This window comes from Trachurus trachurus (assembly GCF_905171665.1).
Source record: "Trachurus trachurus genome assembly, chromosome: 13".
NCBI lineage: Eukaryota > Metazoa > Chordata > Actinopteri > Carangiformes > Carangidae > Trachurus > Trachurus trachurus.
In genome coordinates, this window is record NC_139892.1 from 14,145,132 (window position 1) to 14,163,828 (window position 18,697).

The 18,697-nt window shown below is 42.9% G+C and overlaps 1 protein-coding gene across 2 annotated transcripts in view; it reads right to left on the reverse strand.

Moving 5' to 3' along the window:
• Positions 1-2,317: 2,317 nt before the first annotated feature.
• Positions 2,318-18,697, reverse strand: part of gdpd5b (glycerophosphodiester phosphodiesterase domain containing 5b) — a 52,069-nt gene continuing 35,689 nt past the window's right edge. The window contains exons 7-17 of one of the 2 annotated variants that reach the window (XR_014595846.1): positions 18,300-18,393; positions 16,250-16,395; positions 14,943-15,025; positions 12,903-13,053; positions 10,681-10,902; positions 9,796-9,953; positions 9,558-9,705; positions 8,092-8,174; positions 5,552-5,664; positions 4,564-4,885; positions 2,318-3,149 (exon numbers count right to left, since the gene is read on the reverse strand). Coding sequence is in view for 1 of the 2 variants with exons in the window: in XM_083984869.1 (XP_083840995.1) it covers positions 3,064-3,149; positions 5,552-5,664; positions 8,092-8,174; positions 9,558-9,705; positions 9,796-9,953; positions 10,681-10,902; positions 12,903-13,053; positions 14,943-15,025; positions 16,250-16,395; positions 18,300-18,393 (1,284 nt within the window). In the remaining variant the exon portion in view is untranslated. The remainder of the gene's footprint in view (positions 3,150-4,563; positions 4,886-5,551; positions 5,665-8,091; positions 8,175-9,557; positions 9,706-9,795; positions 9,954-10,680; positions 10,903-12,902; positions 13,054-14,942; positions 15,026-16,249; positions 16,396-18,299; positions 18,394-18,697) is intronic. The other variant, XM_083984869.1, reaches the window with a different exon arrangement.

Here is an 18,697-nt window from a genome sequence, read left to right on the forward strand (position 1 = left end):
TCCATCTAACAGACGAGGGTGCATGTCGGAGAAAGCCTTAATGTTCACACAGTACTGTAAACTTTAAAGCAGAAGTAAGCGATCCGGTCATTTTGGCTAACTTCTTGTCAGCTGATGGAGTTAGCAGCCCCCGCCCTCGTCCCTACGTCACCACATTCACGCGCATCCCTTGGCTGCACACACAGAGAGGACCGCCCCTTTATGCTGGTCGCTCTCCTCATTGGATGAAGGTTGTAGGATACAAGGAAAGTTTTCTCCTCGGCTTACAGCAGAGCAGAGTGACTGACAGACCCGTGTTTCACACCAAACACTCTATATAAGTGATTGCTGTCGGAAGATATAATTATTTAAGACTTATATTAACACAAACATTCCGCTTACTTCTGCTTTAAATCATTAGCATCGTTAACCCCGACAACACAGCTCATGTTATTTATTAGATCATTTCCCCATCAGAGAGATGGAGCAGAGATGCACTTTGAAAACTTCCACTTGTGGCCCAACTTCCACTTTTTTATTTTGTGCAATAGCCGACATGTTATTTCAATATTTCGGCGACTTGCACGCTACGATTAATTGTGCCGCACGAGAGTTTGGTAAAAGCTGTCGTCGTCCCACAGAAGGACCAAAGCTTTGCTTCCTGGTGCCTTGTGTATTTGATATTGAGAAATGTGTCACTGTCACGCACAGGATGTTGTGCCACAGACACGATCAATCTGTTAAACAGTTTAGTTTGAAGAAGCTTCACCTGCTGCCGACAGTCAGTAGGCTGGTTATTGTTCAACCATCATGGATGTTGATTTCCATTTCTGTGTCTTTCTTTGTCAAACCCAAAACTCTGTATGTGAAATACAGACGGTCCAGTGAGTGTTACTGACGGTACCTACTACTGTACCTACCTACATTCCTTTTGAAACTGTTTTTATTTGCCAAACATCTTTTCATGAGTATCTGTATTTATTTTAGTTCCTCTTCTCAGATGATTTATCTCTCATGTTGTAACTGAGATCTTCAGTTAAGAGTTGGTATATTTGAAGTTCTGCTATTTGTATTAGATCATGTACAAATGCAATTTGTCCCCGTGGAAACAGGGAGACGAAATAAGAAAAACGATGGGATTAAGATCTATTTTTATATTCCAAGTTTAATTTATTGTCAGAGTTGAGCCACTTATAAAATGAAACGTTAAATAACTATTACATATTAAAACTGCATTTCTCAACTTCTCCACTGTCTGTTTGTTTTCAGAGAAAAGTCAATTTTGTGGCATAAATGTTCCTGAGCAGCCAATAGAGATTTTTTAAGTGCTGCTATTTTCTGGATGCATGTTACTGACTATATCTTTAACCTTATATTTTCTGTTTCAAAAAGAGGTGAAGTCATTATGGGTGGTGCACTGGTGGTTTGATGCCCAGCTCCTCCCGTCTCCGTCTTTTAGCAAAACACCAAACCCCAGATAATCTTTAAAAAGAGAACTGACCCTTTTACCAGTTTTAGCAGCACACTCTGACCTACTTCAGGTTTTTTTTTTTTATCTAGACAAATACGATCGCTCACATGACTTCTGCAGCTGTACTGGAGACAAAAAAAAAAAAACTGCTGAGGTGTAAAAAAACAAAAAACCATAAAGGGCTAAAAATAATCACAGTAAATTAAAGAGTCACGAGGAAACTTATGTATTAGAAGATTTTTTTAATGTTTACTTCTGAGGCACAGTAAATACCCAAAGAAAGAAAGTCAACACAAAATGCAATCAGATTCTTGACCCTGTGCTGCCTCCTTTGATACCTGTACTAGCGTCCCTTCAATTAGCTTGGAGCTTTATATATTCACATTTAGCACCCACTTCATTTATCTAACAACATTCAGCGTTACACCAGAAACTAACAGTAAAGATGCATTTCTTCTGAACACCACAGACTTTTTTATACTGCAGTCTAGAGGCTGCGTGGGAAGCGACACGACTCCCCATCACAACCAGACTATTTGCTACTGTGATTAACTGTCATTGTTTGAAATGTAATTGTTGAATTGGCTGGAGCATCGTTCACACTGGGTTCATCTCTTATGTACAATAACACATTCAACATAGCACTGCACACGGGGTAAAAAAAAAAAAAAAAACTTCCAGTCAGGATACACACACACACACACAATACACCTTTTACACATCTTAAAAAAAAAAAATCAAAACAAACCATAACACATTCACATTAACCATTAAAAGACTGCACAAATCTTCGCCCCAAAACCATTTTCACCGGTTCTGTCTTCTGGTTACACACTGGGAGCACAGCTCACACAAGTCATTGATATGATCATTTACTGTAACATGCACTGATCTGAAGAAGTAGGGGCAGGGGCAGGGGCAAGGGGAGAGGGGGAGGGGGGGTCAATCAGCCTCTATCAAAATAATTATCTTACATACACCATGTGAACATTTCACCTGGAGGAGAAGGCAGGACCCACTGTAAACAGCTTGTTTGTGTCTTTTTTTTTGTTTTTTTGTTTTTTTTTCTCTTTAAATACAAATATAGTGTTAGTACTACTATGAACAGCAGCACGGTGGAGTGCTGACAGAAGGCTCATGCTGCAATGAAGGGCTGTAAAAAGCCTCGTTAAAAAGAAATTCACTCGCTAAGAGAAGAATATCATTGACATTTACAGTGCTTAAAATAATAATAATAATAATAATAATAATGATGAACAACTGCTTTGGAAAATTAGCTTAAAGAATCTGGAAACTCTGTAACTTGGTAACTTTGAAAGGGAGCGAAGAGAAAGAGAGAGAGAGAGGAGGCCGCAGATTTGGCGAATTTCATCAATACAAAGTGCGTTTAGCCCCGTGCGATATACAGTATGTCATGACAAGCAAAAAAAAAAAAAAAAACACTATTTACACAATGTACACACAGCAGCTGGGTGGTTGTTTCCTCCGTCACGTACAGCAGTCTGTCAGTTCATCAGTAGGACAGAGCAGCAGGAGAGATTTTACACCGACCGTCAACAGGAATGATGTGAACATCACCGCAGCAGACTCACACAGGCCTTGGGGGTTTCCAATCACTGGCTGATGCCCTGATTGGTGTAGTAGTCGTAGCCGTTGTCTGCGTACAGCTCCTCAGCACTGCCAACGCCGTTCCCCACCTCTGGAGGGCGCCACAACAGAACAAAACACACATCAGTAAATGACATGTACATATAATATCTGTCATTAGTTACATGAAATTCACCTTTGTTTTACCCTTCTGTTGATCTACTGGGTCAAATCTGTTCCCTTCCTCCATCCTGTCCTTCCTTTGTCCTTTCCTACTTTCCACAACCCTTTTTCCCTTTCTTTCCTTCCTTTGTCCTTACTTCTTCCTTCCTTTCTCCTTTCCTACTTTCCACAACCCTTTTTCCCTTTCTTTCCTTCCTTTGTCCTTACTTCTTCCTTCCTTTCTCCCTTCCTACTTTCCACAATCCTTTTTCCTTTCTTACCTTCCTTTTTCCCCTCCCTCCCTCCTTCCCTTCGTCCTTACTTCTTCCTTCCTACTTTCCACAATCCTTTTTCCCTTTCTTCTTTCCTTCCTTCCTTCATCCTTACTTCTTCCTTCCTCTTGATCCAACTGACCTGATCCATTCCCTCCCTCCATCTTTCCTTCCTTCTTTCCTCCCTTCCTCCTTCCTTGAACAAATCTGTTCCCTCCCTCCATCCTTCCTTCCTTTCCTACTTTCCACAGCCCCTTTTCCCTTTCTTCTTTCTTTCTTTCCTTCTTTCCTCTGTCCTTACTTCTTCCTTCCTTTCTCCCTTCCTACTTTCCACAATCCTTTTTCCCTTTCTTCTTTCTTTCCTTCCTTCGTCCTTACTTCTTCCTTCCTCTTTTGATCCAATTGACCTGATTGGTTCCCTCCCTCCATCTTTCTTTCCTTCTTTCCTCCCTTCCTCCTTCCTTGAACGAATCTGTTCCCTCCCTCCATCTTTCCTTCCTTTTTCCCTTTCTTTCCTCCCTACTTCCTTCCATGAACAAATCTGTTCCCTCCCTCCATCTTTCTTTCCTTCTTTCCACAATCCCTTTTCCCTCCCTCCCTCCATCTTTCTTTCCTTCCTTTTTCCCCTTACTTCTTTCCTCCCTACTTTCTTCCTTGAACGAATCTGTTCCCTACTTCCATCTTTCCTTCCTTTTTCCCTTCCTTCTTTCCACAATCCTTTTTCCCTCCCTTCCTTCCTTCTTCTTCGTCCTTCCTTGAACAGATCTGTTCACTCCCTCCATCTTTCTTTCCTTCCCTTTTCCCTCCCTCCCTTCCCTTCATCCTTACTTCTTCCTTCCTTTTTGACCCAATTGACACAATCTGTTCCCTCCCTCATCTTTCTTTCCTTCCCTTTTCCCTTCCCTCTTTCCTCCCATCTTTCCCTTTGTCCTTCCCTCCTTCCTTGCTTCCTTGACCCAGGAGGACAACAGGAGGGTTAAGAGATAATGTAAAAAAAGAAAAAAGAAAAGAGGAGGAATAAAAGTGTAAATTTAACCAAATAATGGAGAAAATGATGGAGAGAACAAAGAGCTGACACGGATGTGGACTTACCTTTCACCCCCAGCACTAGTGGCTGTCTAGACTGACTGGGGGGAGTCTATAAGCTCCCCTACACACAACGTTGTCTCCACTGGGAGGAATGTGGGTGGATGGGTGGGAGAGGGGGATGTGGTGCATGAAGTCATGGATGAAGGTGGGGGAGAGGGGGCAGAGGAGGCAGAGAGGTGGCAGGTAACGAGGGATGCAATGGATGCATGGAATGAAAAGGAAGAAGTCGCTGCTGGCGGAGGAGATGGAGAGGAGGTAGGATGGACAGGAGGTGGTGATCATCACACACGAAGGATGGAGGAGGCAGGCGGCTACTGGGGCTGACCTTCAACAGGGAACAGAGGAGGAGGAGGAGGAGGAGGAGGAAGAGGAAGAAGAGGAGGAGCGACAACATTCATAGATACTCAAACAGGTGCATGCTGGGATGGAGTGACGTGCTAGTGGAGAACCTGAAACTCAAGAAGACTCATTCCTTGTCTTTAAGTTAAAAAAAGTGAATTTTAGCAGTTTGATTTATTGATTATTATTTTTTTAAAGGGATAGTTCAACATTTTGGCAAATTGGCCCATTGCCATAATCACTATAGTCATAGCAGTAGGTTCATTACCTTTCATTGTCGGTGCAAGCTATTTTTAGAACGGCGGAGCAGAGCCGCGAGCTGCTCAGAGCTATGCGGCTCTGCTCTGCCGTTCTAAAAACAGCTTGCACCGACAGTTTAACGTAACGAACCTACTGCTATGACTATAGGGATTATGGCAATGGGCCAATTGGCCAAAATATTGAGCTATCCCTTTAAAAAAATTGAATTTTAGCAGTTTGGTTTATTGATTATTATTTTTTTAACAAAGAAATTTATTTGTTCTTGAGTTCAGGAGCCCAAATAAACAACAACAACAGCAACAACAACAACACCACCACACTAAAAAACATCACAGGCTAGTAGCAAACATGTGCACGTCGTCTCTTTACATCTGTGTGCGACGGCGCTTACCAGAAAAGATAAGTTTCTCCTTCATGACGCTCATGTCTCGGCTGGACCTCCTGACCGCGGCGCTCAGCATGATCTGCTCGGGGTTGTAGCTGCGCATGCCGCTCATCCGATACCTGCGGGGTCACATGTCAGGTCAGAAACCACCACCACGAGAAACAACACGGGTATCACTGAATACTGCTGCCTCTGCTCGCAAAAACATGCAGTCTAGGGTCAAGTTCTGGTCCGTACAAGAAGAACGTCTTAATTTTAAGGTGGAACTAGGGAGTTAATGTCCATTACCTGGCTGTGTTTTATGATGAAAACATACTTTGAGGAAACTGAAGTTACAGAATGCTACTTTATGCGTAAACAAAATAAAACACTGAAGAGTTATTTAGTGAATACAGTTTATACTGTAGACAGTTTTGAAATGAGCAGTAACATATGACTGCCACTTTCTTATCTATAGGCTGTACCTAATGGCTTTATTACTGGCTAATAGTGTTTATATAAACTATGCTCCATAAATCATTTATAAGCCATTTTCTAAACAACAAGGTTTGGGTTGCCAGGTTGTGTCTTGTATATCCTCTGTATTTGATAATAAATTAGCTAAAATGAGAGTAACCTTCAATAAAAGCCCATTCATCTGTGAAATTAATTTTGGCATTGATCCTTTTTTAGTGCTGGTGGTCATGTTGCCAAATCAAAGTTATTTTTGCAGCCTGGCAACTCTTCAGTTGCTCTTTAATTGATTTACTGAGCATTAGTATTAAGCATGAAATTACTCATTAACCATTATTAAAGCAATGTACACTGTATACAGTAATTATAAATGAAGACTTATTAGAAATTGAAATGAAAACTAGTCATAAATATTATTTTATTGTGTGTACAAAGCAAAAACAAACTATCTTTTAATCTTCATTTGATTGAATATAATACATTTCTCCTGCATGTGCTCTATTACTGAAAATACCATGTGATTAATCTCAAGGATATTTTTCCTCTATTCTGTGAAACCACTGTGCTCAGTTGGCTCCCTCAGATTAGCATATCAGTCAAGGCAGAGGAAGTCATTTCCTGTATGTGAAAACGAGGTCCTTATTTTAATGAACGGCCTTGATTTTCGATTAACTTAAGAGAAGAGCATTAGTCACAATAAAAGCGGTGACTAATGCACAGAGGCATTCAGGAACAGAAATGCAGACAAGCGAGGCTTTAGTTCATCAGCATCAATAAAAGCCAATCCTGAGGCACTTCCCCCTGATGAAGGCATATCCGTAGTTCATTTTGGATGCTTAGTCGTTTGGCTTAATGAGACAGATAATAAATTTAAAATCTCGCTGGGGACTTAATGCTGTGGGTTTTTTTTTTTTTTTTTGCTGTGTGGGTGGAAAGCGTTCATTTTAGTTCAGTCCACAGGGATAAAGACGTGAGCTCTTCCCTCCAGAGGAAAGAGGCAGCAGTGCTTTACAACGATTCAGGTGAAACACAGAGAAGTGAGAGAGCGAAAATAAACATAGAAAGACAGTAGAAGTTAGGTGGAGCGAAAATTCAGATGGAGATCCAAAAAGAGAGCAGAGAAAGAAAGAAATAATGAAAAAAGGACAGGATGGAAATTTAGGACAGATATGGCAAAGAAAGCTTCAGACAAAACAACGATGGGTACAGACTGTGAAAGACAGAAAGAGGGTGAAAAGAGAGAAAAGACTTTGGGTCAGATAGGTGACCCAGTTACCTGATCATGTGATAGCTGAGAGAAGATGCCAGAATGCAGCAGAGGAGGAGGAGAAGAGCATGCACATCAGGCAGAGGAGAGAGGACGAGGAGGAGGAGGAAGGAAGGAAGGAAGGAAGGAGAGGCGAAAAGGACAAAAAAGGACAAAAAGAAGGCAGGAGACAAGAGAGGTCAGTTCAGAAGCCGGCAGAAGCGACTGTAGAGCTCGACTGGGCAGAGCAAACCTGCACCCGAGCGTGGAAAACAAGCAGAACAAAACAAAACAAAATATATCAAGTCTTCCCCTCATCCCAGAAACAACAGGAGGGCGGGCCATCTGTGTGAGACACAATACCACACGCTCCAGCAGAGGAAGAGAGAGACACTGGAGGGTGTGAGTGGTTCATACACTTGAGCTAGGAGAGGACATGCTCATAACAAAAGTACATCTTCTCTGTCACCGCTGGTTTGTGACCAGGTAGAGGTGGACGGAGAGACACACACACACACACACAGCAGAGACACATCATCATGACAGCAGCTTATACAACCACATTACAATAATAATAATAATAATGATGTTCCTAGTAACTAATTGTGTGTACTTGTAAGCCTCTCATTTCAAGGTCATTATAGCTGAATCATAATGAAACCACACACACACACACCCAAACACTGCAGGCACAGTGAGCGCAACAGGACACACAGACACACACAACAAGAGCATCATTTATTTCCCTCCTCATTCACCGGCAGAAAAATGGAGAAACACCAACTCTTGCGTAATCACTCACTCTAGTGATCTGACTACAGTTACATCACGGTGCGACTGTACTTACTTCTGGAAAATGAATATTCCTATGACTACAGCAAAGGAGATGAGGTCTGCAGACACCCACATCAGGCAGTATCCATGTGGTCTCTGGAAACACACACACACACACACACACACACACACACACACACACACACACACACACACACACACACACACACACACACACACACACACACACACACACACACACACACACACACACACACACACACACACACACACACACACACACACACACACACACACACACACACACACACACACACACACACACACACACACACACACACACACACACACACACACACACACACACACACACACACACACACACACAGAACACACACACACACACACAGAACACACACACACACACACAACATTATGGCAAGTCCTTTTTCTGGCCTTCATCAAATGTTATGGCAAGATCCACCACTTGGTGGCGCTGTACGTCAACAATACAGTCTCTAAACATCTCAACAGTCTTGAAATCCCATATAAATACTCATAATTCAAATAAAGCTACAATTTTAGATCTCTGGCATCAGCATATTCACCATAAATAATATATTTGTTGATATTCAAATGACTTTTAAATGAATAAGTACCAATAAAAATAAAAACTGGCCTAGATAACTGATAGCGTCATGATAAATATTCACTCCCACTGCCCTAATTAACGTCCAATGGAAGATTATGTTTGACGTCGTAGATCCACTGTTTAAATTAATAGACTGCCGATGCCCGACAGCCCCAGACTCTGCCTGAACCACAGCAGGGGGCCGGGGTCACATCTACATGTTATCATGCAGAGTTCCCGTATGGTGGCACAGACGGGGGGTTGGGGGGTGGGGGCCAGGCTGGCTGGCCCACCGCGCAGACGAGGGAAGTGAAACGACACCAGAGAGAGGCACAGTGTGGGTGCTGCCTGCTCACAATGAGAGGTTTTCGGAGACGAGTCATCCTCTAAAGGATTTGCCAAAATGATGGTGCGAGTCGCTTCCTACTGTGCCGGGGCCTCAGATGAGTGTTGCAAAGTAATAGGATAGTGTGTTCAATACAGGGAATAAACACAGTAGATGAGCTCTGTTGAAAGCTAAGGTCCCTTATTGATATGACTCAGTAAAATCCAATTTATTCATGTGGAGGAGGTGCAGCAAGCGGAGAGGAGACCGGCTGAGGGGGCACATCAAACCCTCCTGACAATAAGATTATAGCCTGCGCAAAGACATATGAACTGTAAACAACACATATGGAATGTAGCATATTAAAAAACAAGTTTGCTACTTTAATGTAAACACTAGTTCAATTTAGGTTTAAGTTTTTCCTTCTATAAGTGAGGTAAAGTATAGAACCAGAGCAGTTTTTGTGTTTAAAAAGAAATTGTGCTCTGTGACCAGTTAATGAAAGCCAGACAGATAAAGTGAGAAGAAAACATCTATAGAGTGTGTGATGGATCCTCCTTACCATGAGCCAGATGGGGTAAGGCACCTTTCTGAGGATATGCGAGGCCTCGGAGGACACCGATGACACCCCGCTGCACCAGAGCACCGAGTACAGCCACGGCTCGTTGACAGTGTAGAGGGTGAGGTTGATGTGGCTCTCGGAGAAGTTACTGAAACCAAATCACACGCATTTAGAAATAGAAATAGTATTATGAGATACATATAATGTGAGTGTTGTGATAAGTGCGTGTTGTTCCTACCTGATGTCCTGTGTGCTGGCCTGGTTGTATCTGAGCAGCAGCCTGCTGATGCCCGACTGATGGAGACTTTGAGGACTCAGTTTCTCCACTGAGGTCTGGATCAGACCAGGAGCCAGCTGTCTCACCTGAGCCCGGTGCTCATCTGGAGTCCACATCACCTGCTCACAGCACAAACATTCAGTTACACTTGTTTCTATGAAACCATGTGTCATCAATGTTAAAGGGAAAGGCTCATCGGATTTCTTGATTTCAGTCATCGAACTCATCAAATACACAATCCAACAACTCCAAGACGCTCTGGTGGACAAGTTGTGACCTGCACATTCACCACGTTATGAGATAATAACAGAACGTTACCAGACAGAGTTGTTTTAGAGGTAAATTCATGCAAAACCACTGATGCGCATTCCCGTCGGGGGCAGTTTTTCAGCAACTAGTCTCTGCATTTACCTCTAAAACAGCTCTGTCTGGTAACGTTCTGTTATTATCTCATAGCGTGGTGAATGTGCAGGTCACAACTTGTCCACCAGAGCATTTTGGAGTTGTTGGATTGTGTATTCGATGAGTTCGATGACTGAAATCAAGAAATCCGATGAGCCTCCGTAGCGTAGCTCTGAGCAGCTCACTGCTCTGCTCCGCTGTTCTAAAAATAGCTTGCACCGACAATTAAAGGTAACGAAACTACTCCTAAAACTATAGGGATTATGGCAATGGGCCAATTTGCCAAAATGTTGAACTATCCCTTTAATAAAGTTACAGGGAACGATATCTGCCCTTCGTCTGGAAGAGTAGCATCAATGTATATAGCTGTCCTATTCACGTGAGATGTGTTTAATAAACAAACAGATATCATGTGATCTCCGTGTTCAGCTCTTCTACACCTACCAGGCTCTGAGGAACCCCAGATTGCTGCACAGCTTGCAGAGTATCGTTGATCCAGCTGTCGTAGCAGGGGTGGTCCGGGGGAGGTCTCCTGAGCCTGAAAACCACTGTGCTGTTATGATAGGAGGCCAGCCTCAGAAGCTGCTCAAGGCTGCACACACTCTGGTTGGCAATCAGATCCTTCTCATGCTGGGACAGGGTGTGCACCATCCAGAAGGGGTCATCCTGCAACCGAGGGGCAGAGCAGCGTGAGGATTATCACACATTTAACTGTTTAAAACACAATTTCTACAAAGCAATAACAATGTGCTCTTGGGAAGCTGAAGGAAAAAATGCCTATGCATCCACAATCCTAATAGGTGCTTTGAATAAACGCATCCATCCCAGTGGTAATGTGAACGGTTCTGACAACGCCTACAGGAAATAAAAATAGTGGAATGTTTTTCCCACATTTTCTTTCTTTCTTTTCCCGCTTGAGCGCTCCCTCACTGCTCATCAAAACACACAGGAGAAGATGATCAGATGACGCTTATTGAGCTTGAACACGATGTGCTTCACTTCACTTGTCAGACTCAAAAATTATTTTAATGACACTTATTATACAATCAGGCCATATGAGGTAACATGCTTGGGGCACTGACGGTGAGTATCTACATGGCAACAATAAGGCTTTCCTTTAAATACAATATCCAGTCTCAATATGCACACATGCAGTGTAAATAGACTGAAAGAGAGAGGGGAGAAGGTAATGCACATGAAAGAGAGAGGGGAGAAGGTAATGCACATTCAAACACTGACACAGCAGAAACAGCCAAGTGTCTTCACAGAGTAATGTGATCTCACATACTATAAGCTCCAGAAGAAAAATATTTAACAAAGACATTTAAAAATGCAAAATGAGAATGGAAGACGTAGACAGAACTACATTTTAGAGATATTTGACACATTAGTCTTTAAAGGAATAGTTCAACATTTTGGCAAATTGGCCCATTGCCATAATCCCTATAGTCATAGCAGTAGGTTTGTTACCTTTAATTGTCGGTGCAAGCTATTTTTAGAACGGCAGAGCAGAGCCGCAAACTGCGCAGAGCTACGCTACGGAGGCTAATGGGATTTCTTGGTTTCCCTCATCAAACTCATCAAATACACAATCCAACAACTCCAAAACGCTCTGGTGGACAAGTTGTGACCTGCACATTCACCACGCTATGAGATAATAATGGAACATTACGAGACAGAGTTGTTTTCGATGCAGAGACTGCTTGCTGAAAAACTGCCCCCGACGGGAACGCGCATCAGCTGTTTTGCATGAATTTACCTCCAAAACAACTCTGTCTGGTAACGTTCTGTTATTATCTCATAGCGTGGTGAATGTGCAGGTCACAGCTTGTCCACCAGAGCGTTTTGGAGTTGTTGGATTGTGTATTTGTTGAGTTTGATGAGGGAAACCAAGAAATCCCATTAGCCTCTGTAGTGTAGCTCTGAGGAGCTTGCAGCTCTGCTCCGCCGTTCTAAAAATAGCTTGCACCGACAATTAAAGGTAACGAACCTACTCTTAAAACTATAGGGATTATGGCAATGGGCCAATTTGCCAAAATGTTGAACTATCCCTTTAAGCAAGTAGACCGATTAAAGAGTAGAAATACATGACTTGAGTAAACACCCTAAGGATTGAAGTGAAGCACAGCAAAGAGGCTCAGCACTGCATCTGGCAACAAATGGATCCAGATTCTCTTCCTCAGTAACAGAGGAAGAGGATAAAAGCAGACGCAGGTGATGACTATGTAGGAATACAACAACAAACAGAGTAGCTCAGTTTTCCATTTCTTGTAGATGTTGCACTCCCATATGGAGCCACGCAGGGAAGAATAACTGGGCACCCGGACAGGCCAGTGTTTATTTTCATGCCTTGTTTGCCAGTGTATTTTGATCCTGTTTGGCCCCACTCTGGTATGTTACTCCAAAACAGGTTGAAACAGACAAAAATATTCTGTAGCGCTGTTTGACCCTGACCCACTATCTCTCTCTACCATCTAACATTGGATCTCAGTACTCGGATGAAACCAGAGGACATCACGAAGGATCAATGAGAGAGCAGCACTCATGACTCAGTGGGATAATGACCTTTATCACACATCGCTGCACGTCACGCTGAGAGAAGAGATGAGATGGCTTCAACATAATCCCAGAAATTTAGTCCTCATTAGACTGAGGCCAAGAACTACCTTAAGGAACCACTGTCCTGCGTTGAGCTGCTGCAGATCCGTCCAGTTGAAGAATGAGGCTTCGTGCATCCGTCTGTCTGGAAAAACCTTGTCTACGTCTGTGGTCCTCCGCAGGGTGCGGTCATGCATTAGGAAAGGCACTCCATCCACACTGGTGATCAGAGTATAGACAGAACAAATGAATAATAGACCAATGTTCCCGTGTCCATCATTTTGCAATGGACACATAGGATCCTTCATTTTGATTGGCCGGAGGTTTTTTATTTTTAATTTTAATGTCTCTGACGTAGCGACTTCACCACTCACCCCTTTCATGGATTATCTGTTACTGTCATGAATGCTTTAATTATAGAGACATTAATAATTTCTGCTTCACATTAATGAGGATTAATGTTCAAAGTTGGGCAGCAGCCTTTATCTGTATGAACTCCTGAAACCCCAGTGACACAGAATAAACCCACCGCTGTCACTCACGGCTTTATAAGACTTCAAAATGAGGGTCTGTTTACAACCAGAAAGCACTCGAAGGTATCACCACAGGTCACTTCATGTGCAGCTCAGAGTTTGAAATCATGTCGAACGACAGCAAAAGACAAAGGGCGACAGAGGAAACAACAGGCGGTCAGGGTTTTTTTTTTTTGTTGTTTTTTTTTTATGGGAAAAAAGCTGCTGCTTAATATTTGAATAGCAAATGAGCTCCATTTTTTTTGAGTTCATGTCAGGTTGTTATCCTGACATAACCATGGCAACGTCCCCGTTTCTCAATATTTGTTATTCAAATCTTTCGCCAAGAGAAACAAAATTTCCTGTTTTAACATTAGCATTTGTGAACTGTTAATTCCGCAAATTTATGAATTAGAGAAAAGAAAACAAACACAAAATAGATGCAAAGGAAACAGGGGCAGGTGTGTGTGTGAATGTGTTTGTGTGTGTACTGGATGTGTGTGTGTCTGGTTTGCTGCAAGACTGGAGTCTCACTGTCGCTCTGGTTGTCATCAAGTCTAATTACTCAGCACAGTCAGGAGCTTACCTGTCAGCGGCCTGCACTAATCACACATGCACTCACCTCTCTTAGGACAGGACTGGGAACATAGTCAGCGCACACTCATGCATTGCACACACACACGCGCACACACGGCGCCAAAGTGGTTGCTAACACAATAAAAGAGTCTGCAGTTTGTTAAGATGCAAGAAACCAGAGTGACGATAACCGGAAACACGCTACTGTACAGATACAAAACACCGGCCCCGCCCACAAACACGCAACCTGCTCCAACTCAGAAACACTCCCCCACTTAACACAATCACTCATCCTCCATCACTGCACATGCATGAGTAAACATGTAAACCCACCCCCTCTCTCACTCCTTCCATGGCCACTGCTACATCCACCCTCCCCACTTCCTCTTTCCTCCTCCTCCAGTGTGTCTTGGTCTTGCCTGGCTCGGCCTGTCACCTCCCATTACGTCGGTGATGTCATCATGCCTCCATCTACTGACTGACTGCTGATACACTGATCTGCTGTTGTGACGCTCGAGCCCGTTCTGTGCCGGTTAATATCATGACTGTGTGTTGTTGAGTCACTGTTTTTTCTGATTTCGAATTAATTTATGAATAATATACAGTACGTCATATGAATAATACATAATTGCTTCATTATTTATTCTCTTGGTGGGTATATGAGCTAATCCTGAATTTGGTTAAGATTTTTCTTTAAGGGAGACCAGGGTTGAAAAAACTAAATATAATATTAAAAAAAATTAAAAAAATTAACCTTTGCTGCGAGTACTTGTACTTATGTGTGGTTGTAGGAATGTGTATTATTATTGTGTTGGGTATGTCTGTGGTATGTAGGGATGCGTGGATCGTTGTTTTGCACCTGCACTTTTGATGTCCTTCCGCAACGAAGTTCCTAACGGAATAATAAAGTACTTTTGAATTGAATTTGAATTGAAATAACCTGTACTTTTTTGGCTTTTTCATTGTGCTTTATTGAAATTTATGTAGAGTATATTTATGAGTGAGTGTGTGTTTTGTCACCTGATAGCAACGTCAGCCTCCAGCCCCGTGACGTTCATCTGCAAAGCTCGCTGGAAGGACCACAAGGTGTTCTCTGGAGCAAGCTGGAAACACAAACACAGTAGGTTATTTTTTACAAATTCTCATTAATGTGGTTTATCACAGATGTGAGTGACTCATTTTGCTAATCATAAACAAACGTCATGAAAGGAAAACAGGACGCAATTGTCTTTTCGCCATTTAACTCTTCAAGTCAAGGTTGTGATCGATACAAAGCCAATAGGTAATACATTACTTGCGCACTTTTCCTGTGAGACCATGCGAGTTAGGCTGGGAACCACAGGATAGGAATGATGCTACAATCAATACAGGTTTCGCCTGGAAAACTGAGCCCAGCCATGTGACCCTTCCCCCTCCTCAGCCTCCTCCCCCTCCTCCCCCTCCTCCCCTCCATCGGGAGTTTCTTGCAGGCTCCCAAAGCCACTCCTAATTTTAGATTCCTCTGTAAGGATCGATCGCTTTACACAAATACCACAGAAAGGCAGGGTGTGTGTGTTTTTGAGTGTGTGAGCAACTGTAATGAAAAACAAGAAACTCCTTTTCCTTGGATGGATTGCACAATACACAGCGGCCTACTGTGCCAAGTCCATAAATCTCTTTCCAGGTAAACGCTTGGACGCGATGAAGTTAATCCAAGCCCATGAATCAGATATGAACAATGAAAATGTGCTGTAGTGTGCATGCGCCATATTAACGTAAACCACTAATGCACACTTGACCCACAGGCACTTAAACACTGTAGTGGAGCCTATAATCTGATCTGATCTGTGAGAGAGAGGCGGCGGTGCAGCTGAAAAGGTGAAGAGGCAGCAGAGAAGCTCATCGCCAGAAATCAACAAGCAAAAACATCTCTCGCATCCAGCTGCAGAAGTAACAGTTGTCTCCGCGTTTTCCAGAAAGAGAAAATATATTCCTGCACATACACACGGCAGCCAGAGCTCCAGGCTCCGACTGCGCAATGTTTGTGGACTATTTTCAGTTGCCGGACCACAAGGTCATTAATAGACTAGAATAGCTCAGGGAAGAGCAGGAGGAGAGAAATGAGTGAAAAATAAGGTGGACAAATATCTATGAAAGGCTGCACAGTTTCTCCTCGGCCTTCTCCAAAGCAGAATGGAGCGGTCCTTGGCGCTCTGGCTGCGTTATGGCTCGTTTCTATGTGGAGCAAATGTGAGGTGGCTCAAAGTGTACCTAAACATAAACGCCTGAGTCTTGCATTTCATTTGCCCATCTTCTTCTGACTGAATGATGAAGGCCAGCTGACTTACCATGGGCGCTCCCTGGTGACCAATAACATCGGGACGTGGTTTGAGGGTGGAGGGCTCCATGATGCAGGGGGAGTCGATGTAGAGAGGCATCACATAGAGTCCCAGTAACATACTGAGATACAGTAGCACCACCACCACCTGGAAAACTGGGACAAGACAGATGATGATCAAGTCTCTGATGTAAAGATAAAATTACAGTATAGATTAGGAATCGACTGTTTTTTTCAGGGTCGATACCGATTATTAGTAATCAAGGAAACTGATAACCGATATTAACAATGACATTTGCAGTAAATTGTGGTGTCAGAATTTAGCATGACACACCTGAGATCAGACCGAATACATTTAACTGTTTCTTCTTTCTACACTGTGAAAATCTGTGATAAAAACACCTTAAAAACACCTTTTGTTCAGTGGGTGGGACATTGTTTTGTTACACAGCTAAGAGTTGTGACTTCAGGCAAAGAGACAGCAGAATTAAAGCTAAAGGAGCATGTTTAAAAATACATTTATTTTATTGGTTATCGGTGAAAAAGCGGCCAATAGGCTACCGATTATCGAAAAAACTGCTGAATACCGGCCGATATTATCTGCCATGCCGATAATCGGTCGGCCCCTAGTAATTTTACCTGTGGGGAACATGTTAGCTTAGCTTAGCGTGAAGACTAGAAACAGGAAATCTCTATCAAAAATCTGCCCTGTAGTATATCTGAAGCTCATAAACTAACATGTCACATTTGTTTTCAGGGAGTTACTGTATCAGGTGGTTTGAACTTGACCAAAAAGCGCATTTCCGATATTGTCAAACTATTCCTTTAAATGTTAGAAGTTGTACACATCCATATTTGTACTGCTAAAATGAAAATGATGGTAAAGTTTATTTTGCACTGATAGAGTCGGCTTCACTATGTGACCAGTGACTCATGCAGTTCGAGCTCTTGGTAAACATCTTCAGCTTGGACATAAATAGACAAATAAAATCCACAGCACTGACAATCTTGGGAAACTGATTATCTTATGTTTATGTTTTGATTTGTAACCAACAGAGACATTTATGTGACATCTAGGACTCTCGTTGGGTTTTTAAAGAGATGCATGATGGACGTAGCCACTGCCGTGAATGTGGGTAATGCTCAGCACCGTTTATAGCAACGCCAACAACATTGACATTAAGGGGCCGAGGAGATCGCTTTCCCCAGCATGCACCTCAGTGTAAGTGAGCGATGAAGGCTGCAAATGTGGACCTACACACACACACATTCACACACACACACACACACTCACAGGGGAATGCATTTGTTTCAAGGTCAGCTGAGGGGCGGGGTTGAGTCGACAACTCCTGTTACACACATGAGATTCACCGCCCTCGAGCCCTCATCCCAACACACACACATGCGCACACACACACACACATGCGCACACACACACACACACACCCTATTTAGTATTCAGACTCCACTCTGCATTACAGCAGAGATGCTACAGTGGGAGTCACCTGGCCGTGACTTTCCACCTTGTCAAAGGCTCCAAAAGCAGAGAAAAAAAAAATGCAGCAGAAGATTTCTTTTGTTAGTTTGAAATGTCGCTCCCAGTGGGTCGTTGTGTAAATCACTGGAAGTAGAAGTCTTTTAGCCACATTGCACCTTTCACTTTAACTGGGTGTGTTAATAATGCTCACAACCCACTGACATTTACAAAAAAATACTGCTCACGTATGGCTACAATTTCTCGCACGGACAATAAAACTGGCATATAAATGACACTGACTTTAAGCTTTTAGCTGCTAATTCCCAGAAAGAGCTCTGAGTCTGTACTGAGGGAGAAAATAATCCAAGGTGTCCCGGCTGGAAAACATCACATGAGCCCACAGGAATGTTCGTTATCTCCGACACCCTGGGTGGAGGTCCTGGCCTCTGTCTACATCATGTTAATCATTCACCACTCTTCCTGTAACTGTGTGTACGCGCGCGTGTGTGCGTGTGTGTGTTTGTGGTCGACTGTTACATCAGGTAACAGTAACTTGTATTCTGTGTGACAAAGGTAAACATACTTGTTTTTTCGGCGCGGGCCACCTGTCCAGCCACAATCCACGACAGCGCTGTGACCGCAGCAAGAGCCCCTATGTGCAGGAACGGACCTGTAGCCTGTAGGACCAGTGAGGATGAAGGCATGAGATGAAAAAAAAAGATATAGAGAAATGAAAACAAAGGGGAAAAAAGAGAGAGATAAGGGAATTAATAGGGGTTTAAGAGAGGTGACAAAGAAGAGAAACAAAGATAGAGAAGACAGACAGGCATGGAAATTACAGGCATTATCTAGGGTTAAGACACTGGTGGCACAATTCAGAGATAATAGCTATCATTTGCAGAAGCATTCAATTTTAATGGCACTTCAGTACAATTCAAATCACACATTCTTGTGTGGCGCAATAATCTCACAGGGACACAC